The sequence below is a fragment of the Juglans regia genome, chromosome 13 (assembly GCF_001411555.2).
Source record: "Juglans regia cultivar Chandler chromosome 13, Walnut 2.0, whole genome shotgun sequence".
Taxonomy (NCBI): domain Eukaryota; kingdom Viridiplantae; phylum Streptophyta; class Magnoliopsida; order Fagales; family Juglandaceae; genus Juglans; species Juglans regia.
This window is the reverse complement of record NC_049913.1, coordinates 5,087,683-5,102,701: the sequence shown is the minus strand read 5'-3', so window position 1 is coordinate 5,102,701 and position 15,019 is coordinate 5,087,683. Positions and strand designations below refer to the sequence as shown.

General features: G+C 34.1%; 2 protein-coding genes across 13 annotated transcripts; one reads left to right on the top strand and one right to left on the bottom strand.

The window, feature by feature from the left end:
* Window positions 1-5,086: 5,086 nt before the first annotated feature.
* Window positions 5,087-7,637, top strand: LOC109012071 (BURP domain-containing protein 9-like). Of its 3 annotated transcripts, none has more exons than XM_018993523.2 (5): window positions 5,087-5,159; window positions 5,291-5,608; window positions 5,737-5,958; window positions 6,080-6,319; window positions 6,411-7,637. In XM_018993523.2, exons 1-5 carry the CDS (start codon window positions 5,106-5,108, stop codon window positions 7,482-7,484), a joined length of 1,908 nt encoding a protein of 635 aa, XP_018849068.2. In that variant the 5' UTR covers window positions 5,087-5,105; the 3' UTR covers window positions 7,485-7,637. The 3 variants fall into 3 exon arrangements, with proteins under 3 accessions (XP_018849068.2, XP_018849067.2, XP_018849066.2); XM_018993522.2 differs by having other exon boundaries at window positions 5,734-5,958; window positions 6,083-6,319; XM_018993521.2 differs by having other exon boundaries at window positions 5,734-5,958.
* Window positions 7,638-7,838: 201 nt separating this feature from the next.
* LOC109012059 (dehydrodolichyl diphosphate synthase complex subunit NUS1) lies at window positions 7,839-14,593 on the bottom strand. Of its 10 annotated transcripts, none has more exons than XM_035684746.1 (9): window positions 14,327-14,593; window positions 11,825-11,909; window positions 10,703-10,804; window positions 9,889-10,169; window positions 9,705-9,766; window positions 9,028-9,229; window positions 8,832-8,928; window positions 8,679-8,761; window positions 7,839-8,191 (listed from the first exon to the last, which is right to left on the bottom strand). In XM_035684746.1, the coding sequence occupies exons 3-9, from the start codon at window positions 10,798-10,800 to the stop codon at window positions 8,184-8,186; spliced, it is 831 nt and encodes a 276-aa protein (XP_035540639.1). In that variant the 5' UTR covers window positions 10,801-10,804; window positions 11,825-11,909; window positions 14,327-14,593; the 3' UTR covers window positions 7,839-8,183. The 10 variants fall into 10 exon arrangements, with proteins under 10 accessions (XP_035540639.1, XP_018849044.1, XP_018849045.1 ...); XM_018993499.2 differs by having other exon boundaries at window positions 14,345-14,593; XM_018993500.2 differs by having other exon boundaries at window positions 9,889-10,159; window positions 10,753-10,804; window positions 14,345-14,590.
* Between the last annotated feature and the right edge of the window lie 426 nt (window positions 14,594-15,019).

Below are 15,019 nucleotides of genomic sequence, written 5' to 3'. Positions count from 1 at the left end.
ACATATGCCCAAAGATGTTGAGTGCCTAACAATAAAACATAATAATAATATATTACACCTTATTTTATAATTAATTAATATGATAGAAAATTCTTATTGGACCATCTAAAGTTTACCGCTTAGATGGTTTTCTTGACGTGATACCACCATGTGGCGCCACGTGATTTATTAAGAAAAAAAATACAAACACAAAAATAGTACAGAGAATTTAGAATTTCAGCCTTTTTCTTTTGTATTTTTTGACACCCTTGTTTTAATTTTTTTTTTTAAATAAATCATATGATGGTGCCATGTCAAGAGGATCATCTGAGCGAGAAATTTCAGATGACCTAGTAGGAGAACTCATGTGATAATGTCATTTCATTAGAAATATTGAAAAATATTATTGGAATTTAAAATCTTACATAATTATCCTCCACTAAAATAAAATTACATAAATAACTGTAAAAGTATATTACTCATAAAAAAAACTCAATAAGTAAGCTAAAAAACAGTACCTAGAGGCTAGAGGGCCTAGAGCATTCTTATTCTTTAATTACATTGATTTATGTATGACTAATTAATCGGTCATATAATTGGTGTTACATCACTATATAATATATATAGTTTTGACTTACCTTTTTTTTTTCTTTTTTTTTTATGACACACAAGTTTATAAAGCTTATATAATAAAACTTGTAGCTTATATCTCAAGCATTCCTATTTATTTATTATGGTTTTATGTCACATCTCCTAAGAATCGGGGTTTAGGATCCTGCAATGCTTTCGCAAAAGCGACATTTCCCGACACTGTTTTGCAAAACACGATCAAGCTTGTGCATGCTTGAAGCCAAAGGCTTCTCAATTCTTAACTCTCCATGGCAGCTCTCAAAGCTACCCATACGTACAGTCCTTCGATCCAAACAACTGTCAGCGAGTTTTAAGGTTTGTTTAGAAATACAATTGTTTTTATATATTTTCATACTACTTTATTATTATTCATAAACAATTTACTATTATCTATAAATTATTTATTATTATTTATAAATTATTTTATTAATATTCATAAATGATCCGAGATACACTTATCATCCAAACGAAACGGACTAAGACAATTTCTTGTTCGAAGAGCTAGCGCCATAAACAAGGAACACTAATTCTTAATAATGATAAATTAAGGTAATTGACGATCAATAGCTCTCAATTAAAAATTTAAACTAGAGGTTCAGTGTTGAAATATTAGGTACTCTTCGAGTTGTATGGATATGAATGTTGTAATTATATTCACATCCTATCACAACATGCCATGTAATTAAAATTACATAAACATTAATTTGATTCATGATATATATGGTATTCTATGGTAGGATGAGACTACCATGTATCCATACTCCGAGATTACCTAATGGTTACTCCTGAATGTATGCCAAATATAATAATATAACATATATATATATATATAGCGACTCAGCCATACTAGTTGTGATCAGCTGAAAGCTGAGCTTGTGATTTCAAACAGGTTATGAGCTCAGCAGCAAGCACGTATTATCTTATTTCTTGATATCTTTAGGGGGAAGATTATATAAAAGTCAAATTTGAGAGGTCAGTTTGAAATTATGATTAATGGAGGATAGAAGGCTATTATATCACTGAGGTTCGTTTTTCTTAAAGGTTGATCAGGTATACATGAGATCTCAACGCCATGCAGATTATTAATTAAGTACTATTCATACGTCCATTTGATCATTTGATATCAATTATTAATTAGTTAAATAATGCTACTCATCAATGTCATCATCCTTAATTCTTTTATCATTTTAAATCACAATCATTGATGATATGACACATTAATTAATTTGTACTGTTTTATAAGTTAATTGTTGTAAATAAAATAAAAAATGCTAAAAATATGATACATTAGTTAGCATAGCATGATTAGGGATAACAAAATTTAAGATAAAAATTTAAAAAAAAATATATATATATTTATTAACTCTAATTCCGAGGTATATAACTTGGTTCATGTTCATCTTCACAGAGTAATTTGTCGTGGTTGCAGGTTATACGTCGACATCTTCTAAGGTCTTCAACGAATCATTTGAATTTTGTAGACACTTAAATTTATTTGGAAAAATGTAATGATAAGGTTTGATCTAGCTATTAATTTAAAAATAGAAAAGAAAAGGAATAAAAAAAGTCTCTGACTTTCCGTTGCCGTGGATAAGATTCATTCAACAGATCAATGAAATCATGATCGATCATGTTAATCTTTTTGTTTTATCTTTCAATTAAACTAATCTGAAATTTGTTTGATCCAAGATTCAGCATCATTCGCTTGGACTTTTCTTAATTTTCCCGGTAAATAATTTAACTAGAGGAGTCATGATATATATGATGATTGCAGCTAAATTCACTACTGCCATGCATGGTACTCGACCAACAAACAAATAAAATTTAGTAAAAGAGGCATGCATCTCCTAAGTCCTTTGATAATAGCTAGCTAGCTAGCCAGCCAGCCATATGTGAAATTATTACTTTTTCTAAAGAATATAAAGATAAATTTAATTATTTATGTTATATTATTAACACTATATATATTAAATAGATCAATTTATATGTATCTTTTTATGATTTTAAGGTTTCGTTTGAATTTTAATAGTATTTCAGATCATCCGTGAATAATAATAGAATAATTTATAAATAATAATAAATAATTTGTAAATAATAAAAAATTATTTATAAATAAATCCTCAAAACAGTTACGTTCCTAAACACATCCTAATTAATAATATTGGTCACAAAATGAATGTTTATTAAGCAATTATATAATAATAATAATAATTTGTTATCATTTTGACCTAATTAAATAATGTGTGGTACGGTTTTTCATGCATGCTTGAGTGGCGCCGCTCGTCTAGCTAGCTACGCATATGCGTTCGATCGAAGAGCTGTGTAGCCGTCGATCACTGTTTCTCATGGGGTGAGCATGCCGTATAGCGGACGGCACACGTCTCTGAGCTATGTAGATCATTCGCAGGCCGGGCCGTTAATTTCTTCCAATGTATGGGCAGGTTTGGCCAGCAGAGTGAGACACAAAATTATTTTTTTATTTTATCTTATTATTATAATTTTTTTAAAATTTTTATATAAAATTTAATTTTTTTAAATTTTAATTCAAAATTTTTAAATCTCAAAATAATAATAAATTAATAATATTAAAAAATAATATTTTAAACTTTTATCTAAAATAAGAAATTCTTATTTCACTATCCAAACTTATGTAGATTTAGTTTTTTTAAGGTCTTTTTAGCAATTTATATAATGATGTCAGACGATTTAAGGTTTTTTTATAATTAAATATATAATATGTAAGTAAATTATTTATGTCTATATATTGAATATATTTGGTAGTTATATTTTATAATTTACATAATAATTAGTCGATAGGATTTAATAATTTCATATACTATTATGTAGGAATTACATATGAAATAAATATATACTATCATATTATACGTATGTATTAATAATATATGTAGGTATATAATATATTATTATTATTATGGATAAATATCAACTAGTTAGATATTAATTATTTATAAATTTTTAAAATTTTATAATTTAATATAGGTTCTATTTGTTAGTTGTGCAAATTCAATATTAGGTTTTTTATTTTATTTTATCTAATTTATTAATTATTAAATCTTATTCAAAAAATTAAAAAAAAATAATAATTCGAGTTCGAGTTCGAGTTGAGAATTTAGTTTATCGAGTCAAGTTCAAATAAAGAATAAATAAAAATTTCGAACTCAAATTCAAATTCAAGTATTTTGAGTCAAATTGAACTCGACAAATCAAAAACCGGCTCGACTCTTCCCAATTACATCTACCCATACAAGGTGTCATGCATGCAAGTAACCGCCCCTTCTCAATTAATGGGCATGCATGGTTGCGGTCTTCTAGTAAATTGTACATTTCCCGTAAATTGTACATTTTGTAAATATTGTTTATTAAATAAAATATGTAAGAGTTTGCTGCTCATATATATTTGGTGGATAGAATATTCACACATGCGAAATTATATATTATTTTCTACGTCAACTTTATTCGATTTTGGTTAAAAAACAATTTTTTTTTACAACTTGAGATGCTTTATTCGGATCGAGGAATATGAATCTTCTTAAAAGAAAAGAAAAGGAAAAAATAAAATAAAAGAAAAGGGGAATGAATACTCTGATTATTGGGCAAGTGGCCGAGTGTATGGGATTCTACCAAGTTACCTCGTACGTTGTACCAATTATCTCGTTTTGACATTAATATTGTCTACTGGCAATTAGTAATTTTAAAGTTTATAATTAGAGATTTCAAATCGTGTTATCGAGTTGTATATGTGTCGTGTTAAGATATGAACACGACTCGTTAATTTTATCCTGTTAAAATCTCAAACCTTAATACGACCTATTAACATAATGAATTATGTCGTGTCAACTCGTTTTGATCCGTAAGTGAAACAAAATAGATTAACACGACTCGATTCGTTCTAATCCATTTATATAAAGAGGTTGAACAGACCCGAAATTAACCCGTTTGACCTAATTAAATTTAGCATAATTTTCTATAAATGCTAAAATCACAATATCTATAAAAAAAAAAATATAAAACTAACTATAAATTCAAAATTATAATCTAAATAATAAAAATATCGAAATTAAAATCTCAACAATTTTACTTTTAAGTATAAGGGTATAATTATAATTTTAACTTTCTTAACGAATCAATTCATTTTGATCCAAATCCGTTAAAACTAAATCCAAACTCGTTATTATTATATTGTATTCGTGATCGTGTTAGTATTAATGTTAGATTAATAAGACGTGTCATGTATTATCATGCCTAACTTTAACCATCAATTTTGGCCTTTCTAGGCACATGGGTATGTATAAACCTACGTCATTAAAATATTCTCTCTCTCTCTCTCTCTCTCTCTCTCAGCATTCTGATGAGTTATTTTAATCTATTTTAATCAACTTGAAAAGCCATCAGATGGCTATAAAAGCTAGCATAGTTTCCTTGAGAATTCGCACACTGAACTAAGAGAGTGGAGACATCAGTTTCGTAGGAAGAATATGGCTCTTCGGTTTGCATATGGGGTCCTCCTCTTTTGTCTGTTGCTCTTAAGGGTAAATCCTTATACTTAATTTCTCACGACAGCAAGCATGCATGTAGTGTTTTGTACCATAATCTCGAGCTTCACATCATGAAGTTAAGCATTTCTTAAGTTTTTACCTATGCATCAATTGTTTGCATGCAGTGTGACCACATCAGTGGAGCGAGGGATGTTGCAAAAGATTCTTATGAATCTGCTTACGGTACCAAAGAGAATTTGAAAGATCAGTCGGGTTACGCGTCAGGTTATGCAGCTGCTTACCGGACTCAAAAGGTTGCAAAAGATTCTTATGAATCTGCTTACGGTTCCAAAGAGATTTTGGAAGATCAGTCTGGTTACGCTTCAGGTTATGCAGCTGCTTACCAAAAAAAAAAAGATGCGAAAGACACTAATTACATCACTGCTTATGATACTAAAGATCTAGACGCGAAATACGCAGAGATGGAGGACGTTCCCCAGGATGTTAGTGATTCCCAAGAACTGATTATCACACTTTATTAATTTGAAAGTTTACATGTTATCTAAAGTTGATCTTAATTTCCCTGCAGTGTGGCCATATATTGATCTTTTGAGTTTTTTGTTTGCAGCAGAACCCTGCTAATGAAGTGAAGGACGTAGATGAACAACACTTGAAACAAGAGGAGGTGGCAAACCAAAAAGAGATGAACCAACCCTACATTGCTGGGTACACAAGCAAACAAGCAAATTACATTACTGCCTACCGAACCAGACAAGATGGGGAAGAAACTTACCTAGCTAATTATGGTACAAAAGAAGACTCCAAAGACTCTGGGATGAAGAATAAAAAGCAGGTAAGTTTTTGTTCCAGCATCTGCGATAACGCTTCATTTTGGAAGTTTGCACCTTCAATACGTTGATCTTAATTTGGATTCATTGCAGTGTGACCACTGATCTTTGAGTTTTTGTTTGCAGCAGAACCATGCTCATGGAATGAATGATGTAGCTGAAAAACACTTGGAAAAAGTGGAGGCGGATAACCAAAAAGAGATGAACGAACGGTACATAGCTGGTTATAGAAACAAACAGTACTATATAGTTGGCTACAGAAACAGGCAGTATATAGCTGGTTATCGAACCAGGAAAGATGCAAAAGACAATTACATAACAGCTAAAGAAGCATTGAAAAACTCTGGGATGCAGTACAAAAAGCATGTTAGTTTTTGTTTCGTGTCTGCACATTACACTACTTAAGAGTTTATGTTTTCTTAAAAAAATTGATCAAAATTTGTAATCTTGTTTGCAGTGTGGCCAGATTGATAATGATGTGAAGGACGTAGCCGATCAAAACTTGCAACAAGTGGAAGTGGCACAAGAAAAAGAGATGAACCAACCTTACATAGCTGGTTACAGACAGTATGAGGCTGGTTACGGAAACAGACAGTATGGGGCTGGTTACGGAAACAAACAGTATGGGGACGGAAACAGGCAGTATGCAAAAGACAATTACATTGCTGGATACACAGGGAAGAGTGATCAGGGCCCTTACATTGCTGGCTATAGAAGTGCGCAAGACGTGAAAGAGTTAGATTACATTAGTTCATATGGAGATGGGAAAGACTCTAAAGAGTCGAGCATGGTGCATGAAAATCATATGGCAGCAAAGCCATCATCCCAACTGGATCGCTCGGAAGCATTCAAGTCAGGCTTTTTCACCATGGATGATCTATTTGTGGGGAAGACAATGCCCCTCCGCTTTCCCATCCAAGAGTTTCCCCACTTCTTGCCAAGAGAAGAAGCCGATTCCATTCCTTTCTCAATGGCCCAACTCTCAAACGTTCTTCAACTTTACTCAATCCTTCCAGGTTCTCCCAGTGCCCAGGCCATGGAAAACACACTCCAACAGTGCGAATCTCTACCCACCAAGGGGGAGATCAAGCACTGTGCTACCTCTTTAGAGTCCATGCTTGGTTTTGTACACAACATCATGGGCTCATGGGCGAACCTGGATGTCCTAACAATCACCCACCCCACAGTGGCAACTGTCTCGGAACAGAATTACTCTGTTCTAAGAATTTCAGAGGAAATTTATGCTCCTAAATGGGTAGCTTGTCATCCCTTGCAGTACCCTTACAAAGTATTCTACTGCCACTTCATAGAAAGGAGCAAAATATTCAAGGTTTTACTAGGGGGTGAGAATGAACATAAGGTGGAAGCAGTTGCTGTATGCCACATGGACACGTCTGATTGGGACCCTGATCACATTCTCTTTCGCCAACTTGGGATCAAGCCCGGCTCGACTTCTCCAATATGCCATTTCCTCCCGGTATATCATCTTGTTTGGGTTCCATCACCAACACCAGCAACAGCCTCTATCTAGACTAAGGGTAGCTCTGCTTCCTGTATCTTGTGTAGATGTCGAATAAAGGTCAATAACCTGTAACATAGTGGACCTTGCGCTTCTGTACTGTGATAGTACATGTTTCTTTTTTCCTTAATATAAGCTTATGGTGGTGATTAATTTCCAGCTTCTTGTTCGTAATTTGTGTGGTGAAAGTCACGCACTTGGAAGTGGACTTTATGTACAAAAGGTTTGGACTCTGTTTGCTCACACGTAGCATATGAAAGATAGGCAACAACAATTACTTAAAGCCGACATCATCACATCAGCACCAATAGGTTTTGCTTAGTTTAAATATAAAAAAATAATAATAATAAAAAAATCCACAAAAAATAACATCAGATAGTTGTAACTTTATTATTCACAAATAGTAAAAATCCTCAGAGAAAAATAGGGAATTAGAAACGAAGTGTAGAGTAGTAGTATAAATAAATACAAGATGATGACTCATTATTCATGATGCAGGCATGAGCGGGGGGGTGTAGGAGGTGTTCAGCTGTAGAGATATTATTTTTTCTCAGCAGCATTAAGGTATGTTAATATCCACTTATGGGATCCTGTGTCCAAAACAGCCAACATGTACAAGACAAAAGTTGATACAAAGCGGACAAACTTGAGAATCCCTGCAGTATTCAATGGCACCACTTATTCAAGATGATGACCTCCAACTACAGTTTCTCACTTACCTGTAACAAGAAAAGAAGATCACACAATTATACATACCAGCACCATAAAACTCAATAGATGGTTCTATTTTTACTGTTCCGCCCCCATTCCAAGAACCAATAGTGAATACGGGAAAAAAAGGCACATGACCATATTACAGAAACAAAAGCAATCCAGCGTACTTACTCAGATCCAATCTGAATGAAATAAATTGGTGAACTTATGATAATAAAGGAAGTAAGGATTATCATATTCTATAACTTCACAAATATAAATACTTCACTGCAAAGTCATTTTATTTATTTATTTATTTATAATTTAAGAAAGCTCACTTAGAAAACTGTATGAAAATATTGCTATCCCAGATCAAAGTGGAAGAAGTTCAAATTTAAATTAACCGTGCAAGTTTTTACAACAAAATTTTGAAATAATTTGTTTGACCATTAGTTCTCATTCATATTATTAAGTTCAAATAGATATTGCACAACACAAGGAAAAGCCACTTACCATAGTTCTGGCGCACCATGGTAAACTTGTAAATGGCCTTTATTAGGGAACCATATCTCATGGACTTCAATGATCCCATGTGTCTGCAACACAGAAATGGTCACAATTCGCTCCCAGAAAAGAAAATACACTACAACAAGAAATAATACTCACACAATCTCGGTATATCGAATCCTCCATGCAGGAAAACCTAGGTGGCATCTTGCAGGTCCATATACCAAGAGGAGGTCAGGTTCTGGTCCTCCACTACCTGATAGTCCGTAAACATAAATACTAAAAGTTCGTAAATTAAAACCGAAATAGAATCAATCCTCTAAACCATTGAACACATCTGAAAAGTAGAACAAACCAACAGCTCTTAGCGCCTCATTCATGTGAGGTTCATTAAATATTCTTTCTTCATCCGGATCTCCACCAGAATTAGCTGATTGTAAATACTTGGCAAAAAGTAAGTTAGCTGCTTTAGCCACTGCTTCCTTTCCATCAGAGTATGAAGCAAATTCTAGCGTCATATGTTTTTGGTCAAGTAGCTTATCATTTTCATCAGCTTCCTGTAGGCAATAAATGCTAAATTTGGTGAGAACGCTTTCTGAGGGCACAAATAATGCTGACTATGTTTATAACGTGCATATATATAGGGGGGCTGTATCTATATGTATGTCTATGCATATATATTTATCCTTCATCATGACAAGAATGAATAACCACAAAAATGGTTTTTTTTTTTCTTTTAAATATTCAAAAGAACAGGTAAAAGTTATTTACAGTCTAGTGAATAATATACACACCATACGTGCGCATACACATACATGCACATCAAAATTTTTCAATAAACAATTATGTTAAGTATTTCAAAACAAGCTAGGAATTACCCACTGTTGCTGTAGTAAGCATTAAATGAAGATTTATATGGCAAGAAAAGTTATCAAAACCATATTGATCATAATATGGTGAGTAACTTCCATCACTAAACAGGGGCAAACTGAGGATAAAGTGTAACTTTACTGTGGAGATAGAAAATAATACCTGAAATACTGTTGTATTGCTCATTTTCTCCAAGATGGCTTCTTTTGATTTCTTTAATACTCCTATAACATCAAAGATGGTATAATACACATCATTTACATTAAAATAGTTGCATACAAACCTTTGCATCATCACTCAGCAATTGTTCCAGAATTTCCACCTTGTTAAACACATGGGTCCTTACCTTCCATATCATAAAGGCACACATGCTTCATGCCAATTGCTTCCAGCCACTGTAAAAGTTTAGTGACCTTAGCAGTTTGGTAAGCTTCTTCACTTCCTACCACAATGGCGAGGTACCGGAGCTTGCCTAAATCAAGGGCTTTGTAGTTCTTCAGTAGTCCACTAGAAATAAGGGTACTTTCGACCACATGAGTTACCTCCAACAGAAAGTACCATATGCTGACAATAAAATGCAGAATACACCACAGGAATTGAAGCCCAAAACTGCCAATCTGCACCAGCCTTAGAAACCAGAATAAACATCGTATTTCATTTGAAGAGAAGTGCATGGCATGGATCAAAAAGGTCAATCAGATTCATCCTTAAAATCATCTTTTTCTGAGCCTACTCTCCTCAACCAGCAATATTACAACTGTAACCCTTTAACAAGCATAATGAGTCACGTTTTTTATGCCCAGAAGGGGCTGATTTTTATACCCTCCCTATTCACCAGTTCTAGACTACACCCTCACCTATTCTTCATTTCAAATGTGTTGTGGGATTTCTATTTTTTTTTTTTTTTTCCTTCTTCTTGCCAGATGGAAGTAATTTCCCAGTATATCATAATTGAATTAATCCCATTCTTTTCTATGTAAAAAGAAATGCAACTATAACAATAAGTACTGATACAAATATTTTTATTTATCAATTTGAACAATGATCCCAATCCATGCAATAATTTAATACTTTTCTCCACGAATCCATCATAAAGCCAAGGATATCAGTAGGACTGCATTAAAGAACAGGGGTGAAGGTGCATTTACCCTAAAAAATACCTAGTAAATAAATTGCACCAAACAAGAAGCTCATGCTCTTGGCATCTTACTTGAGCAATCGAACGTTTCGCCTTCTGCATTTCTTCTCGAGAGTCCATTAGTCTGAAAATTTCATAATAAAATAAAAAGAAAACCCATCAAACCCAAATGCGCAAATAGTAAAAGGAACATAAATTCAGAAAGAAGCAATTAGAAAAATGAAGGGGGGGAGGGGGAGAGAGAACAAGCTTTCTCAAATATGATTTCCTGCATGTTAACCTCCAAATTTTCAGGGTCAGATCACGGTAGAATTGTCTCAGTTCAAAAAATAGCTTATGCAAAAGGGGAATTAATGAAAAGAAAATGAATCGATTCTTTGAAGAAAACTGCTAGAGACAAACTAACGTAGCACAGTGCCACATCTTCTACTTTTTTTTTTTCCAATTTCTCTCTCTCCCCCTCCCCCCAGCCCCACGTTTCCTCTGTTCCCAACAGAGCCCCCCTGCTCCCCATGTCTCCCTGCATTCCCAAACCCCCAACCCCCATCAGCGCTGTACCATCTCGCTGCCAGTTGGCATATTATTTTGCATTTCTCAGTAATTTAGAAAGGTCTAAAGGTTGATACTTTCTGGATTCTTTGACCTGCTGTTTGGCTATCCAGAAAGCAGTGGGTAAGTAAGACAAATAAGCTAAAGCAGTTGAATTGGGTTTTGCCAAGTGGAGGTCTTTTTTTGCTTTCTCGGGTCCCCAATCAATAAAATATCAAAGGTTTGGAAAAGACACAATTTTCCTACTCTGTCTCTGCAACCATATCAAAATGTTTCTGATTCAATATTCCTGATTGTGGAGCGACCATTCTCGAAGCCAGTTTTCCGACAACGAAGCTAGGAAATTCACGCAATCCACGAATCTTTGGATCCAAAGCAAATTCACCCACCCTCCAAAAAACACTTTCATTTTCATAAAAAATAAAACAAAACAAAAAACAAAATCTGGGAAAGAAAAAGACTTACCTTTTAGGAACTGGTGATGAGCTCAGAGGCAAAAAGATCAGATGGGTCTAGGAATTAGGAGTAGTGGAATCGGGAGAGAGAGAGAGAGAGAGATGAAAGATAAGAAGAGATGGCTGTGTCAATAAAATACCTGGCAGTGCAGAAGTGGACTGGCAGCAACGTCAGTGTCAATGCTGTTGACGGGAACTAGTGACGAAGCTAGCGTGAGCTCCGGTCTGGAGGGATGGGAAGGGGAGTCAGGCCAGGGTGGAATGCAGGGGTAAAAATGAAAAACAGAAAAAATAAAAATAAAAAATAATAACTTAGAGGCAGTTTGTAGAATCATTTTTGTCGGATCTAGCAGCCCATTGATTGAATGAAACGAAAGCCGAAGAGAGGATTTTTCATTTATTCGTTCAAAGAGAACCAAATACACATTGTGCTGCTGACTCATGTCCAAAAGAAAATTTCCCTATTAAGAAAGATAAACTTCTGTGTATTGTATACTATCAACTGATATTTACAGAGTCCTCTAGTATCAAGACATCCATCATGAACGTAGTTAATCCACCCAAACCTAGTTGTTGAACTTGTCCACCTTCCAGAGCAGAAATCATATGCGAAATATTTTTTTTATAAGTAGAAATTATAAGCGAAATATCAATTTATGCTTTCATATCTCACTTGAAGAGTCTTGTTTATGAGCTTCTTCCTTTATTGTGCAATTGACACATGACAAACAACACCCAACACTTCAATGACAGAGGGATGTGGGACGCACAGAGAAACCTCAAACACTGAGCATTAGCATTGGAATAGGTAAAGGCAAAGACACAATTTTGTTAATATTACATGTTTTGCCTTTTGCCTATTCCCATGTTGGATTATCCACCTACTCTTTATATAATAATAAAATATTATTAATTTAATATATTTTATTATTTCTTTATATAATTTATTTTTGTCATATTTTGCATTTCTACCAATCATATGTTAATTAATAATCATACTCTAATTAAATTATTGTTTTAAATGGTCATTTAACGCTAATAACTACAAATTTTTTATTAAACACATCTAAAATTCCATGATTACATTCCTGTTGGTATTTTGTGTGTCAATGAACGTAACCCAGGACTTGAGTGGAAAAACCTGATTAAATTCATTTTGTAATTTAATAATCTGCTTCTATTGGTAATTTTAGCCTAAATGGAAACCAGATTTGTTCTTCTCATGAGCAATATCACATTAGCATTATGAAACAATGGACTTGAGGTTAAGGTTTGCCAAGACAGCAAGACAGTACACACATCAATCCAGTTTCAGGAATGTATAAACCATTAAAGATTCAAGGGAACAAACTGGATAATTTCTTCTGGTATATTTACAGCAAGATAATTTCTTATGGTATATTTACAGCAACACAGTCTCATCAATGCAAACAATGATCAATCCACTTCTCCAGTTAATCCCAAGAAAATCACATATACACATCCTACACACAAACCAGAAGCACGTTCCTGTGTACATGGGCTTTGCCTAGTCTTATTCGATCAATGAAATTTCTTATAAAAAAAAAAAAAACAAACCAGAAGAACAAACAAGCACAATAAGACCACCAGATAGTCCTGCCCTTAATAAAATCAACTAGCGATATTTGGATATAAATCTCATGCATATCCATATAATAAGACCGCATGATACACATATATTAATTCTCAAATCAAATGGGCCATGGCGTCAATGAGCTACACCGCCCAGAGTTCTCAACATGCCGACCCTGCTTCGAGCAAAGAAAAATGATACAACTTAAGCTGTGAAATTCTAATGATATTATTTCAATCCCCAACCCGTCCACATCAAAAGACCTATATTCAAACAAAACTAACGATTTGAAAATAACAATACCTAATAATTCCACATAGGAACTGCATCATACGTACTGAAGAATTAACCGTAAAAATGTTCATATTTGGAAGACTACGTTAAGTACTCCCACCGAAAAAAATGTAACAATTTTCAGTGAGAATATCACGTTCTCACCAGTAATGTTCTGCTAGGTTGCTAAAAAGGTAAGAAGCTAAATTGAGAAATACTCTGTAAATGCACTCAGGGCGCCAAACACAATGAAATCACAGGGGTTTTCGGGTCGACATTTTACCAGTAAATGAAAAATGAGAAGCACGAAATTTTACCCAAGGACACTTGCTACCGAGAGAGAGAGTCAGCCCAGCAAGGAAAACGAAAAATCAGAGAGGGAAAATGAAATCTCAAGCACCTGGGACGACAACCACCAGTAAGGAAACGACAAACAAATTTCTGGAAGCAAACACGGAGAGAAAATGGCGAAGAGGTAAGATAAAAGTTATGGAGAGGAGGGAGAGAAACAAGGAAAATTGGGCCAAAAAAGAGAAAATGGGAAAAGAGAGAGGGCGGTTTGACTGGTAGGTGCTTGGTACTGTACTCAAAACCATAAAATTATTCCTTAGCTAATCCAATCAGATATAATCCAATGACAGTGTATTAAGGGAGAAAAACACCGAGATTTGGCAAGAATAGATATCCCAGACGAAATCAAGCGTAAAAGGACGACAAATAAGAAACTAAAAAATTCAAGATTTCCGAACCCACAAACATTTTTCCAAGAACATACAATAATGTAGACTCCTACCAAGTCGAAGCGTTTGGCTATGCTGAATCGCTGATGCCCTCAACCAAAGCCGTCACTTTTCCTTTAAATCTCTTCGTATTCTTCACCGCTTGGCCTTGAATACATCTAATTGGTGAGAGTTCTGGGCTCAAGTTTAATTAGCTTTTTAGCTCGGAAGGAAAGAACGGATTTTCGCCGTGGACCCTGCAGTTATGCTACTCAGCCTCCATTTTTGCCCAACTACCTCATTTTTTATTTTCTTTTCCTAACTGAACTTTTTTAAATTATTTTTTAACTGAACTTTTCTTCATAAAACGTTTGAAATGAAAAAAAAAAAAACAGTCCAAATGATTGTAGAATAATGCGCTGCGCTAAATAGCGTTTTCCTTTGGCCAGTTTAAATGAGAAAAAGCATCATTTCAGGAGGGATAGTTTTGTAATTTTTAAAAAAATTAAAGATAAAATTGCCTAAACTTGCATTGTAGTCCCCAAATGGGGACTGTATCTAGCATTGCTCTTAAAACAATGGATTTTGATTTTCGGGAAAATGGATTATTTGAATGCCGAAACTTTTTATTATGGAAAATGACAGAGCCACCGCTGGTGGCTCCCGTTGGGAGTCACCACTGGGCTCTATCATGTATTTTTTTATGTGTTTTTTTTATAATTAATTTTATATAGATATTTTTAATAATT

Excerpts from the sequence above, each read along its gene's own strand:
- LOC109012071 (XM_018993521.2), top strand. The coding sequence starts at position 5,106 with ATGGCTCTTCGGTTTGCATATGGGGTCCTCCTCTTTTGTCTGTTGCTC. Across the intron at positions 5,160-5,290 it reads TTTGTCTGTTGCTCTTAAGG|TGTGACCACATCAGTGGAGC; the intron begins GTAAATCCTTAT and ends GTTTGCATGCAG. Across the intron at positions 5,609-5,733 it reads TGGAGGACGTTCCCCAGGAT|CAGAACCCTGCTAATGAAGT; the intron begins GTTAGTGATTCC and ends TTTTGTTTGCAG.
- LOC109012059 (XM_035684746.1), bottom strand. The coding sequence starts at position 10,800 with ATGGACTCTCGAGAAGAAATGCAGAAGGCGAAACGTTCGATTGCTCAA. Across the intron at positions 10,170-10,702 it reads TGGTGCAATTTATTTACTAG|GCTGGTGCAGATTGGCAGTT; the intron begins GTATTTTTTAGG and ends CTGGTTTCTAAG. Across the intron at positions 8,762-8,831 it reads ATTCGATATACCGAGATTGT|ACACATGGGATCATTGAAGT; the intron begins GTGAGTATTATT and ends TCTGTGTTGCAG.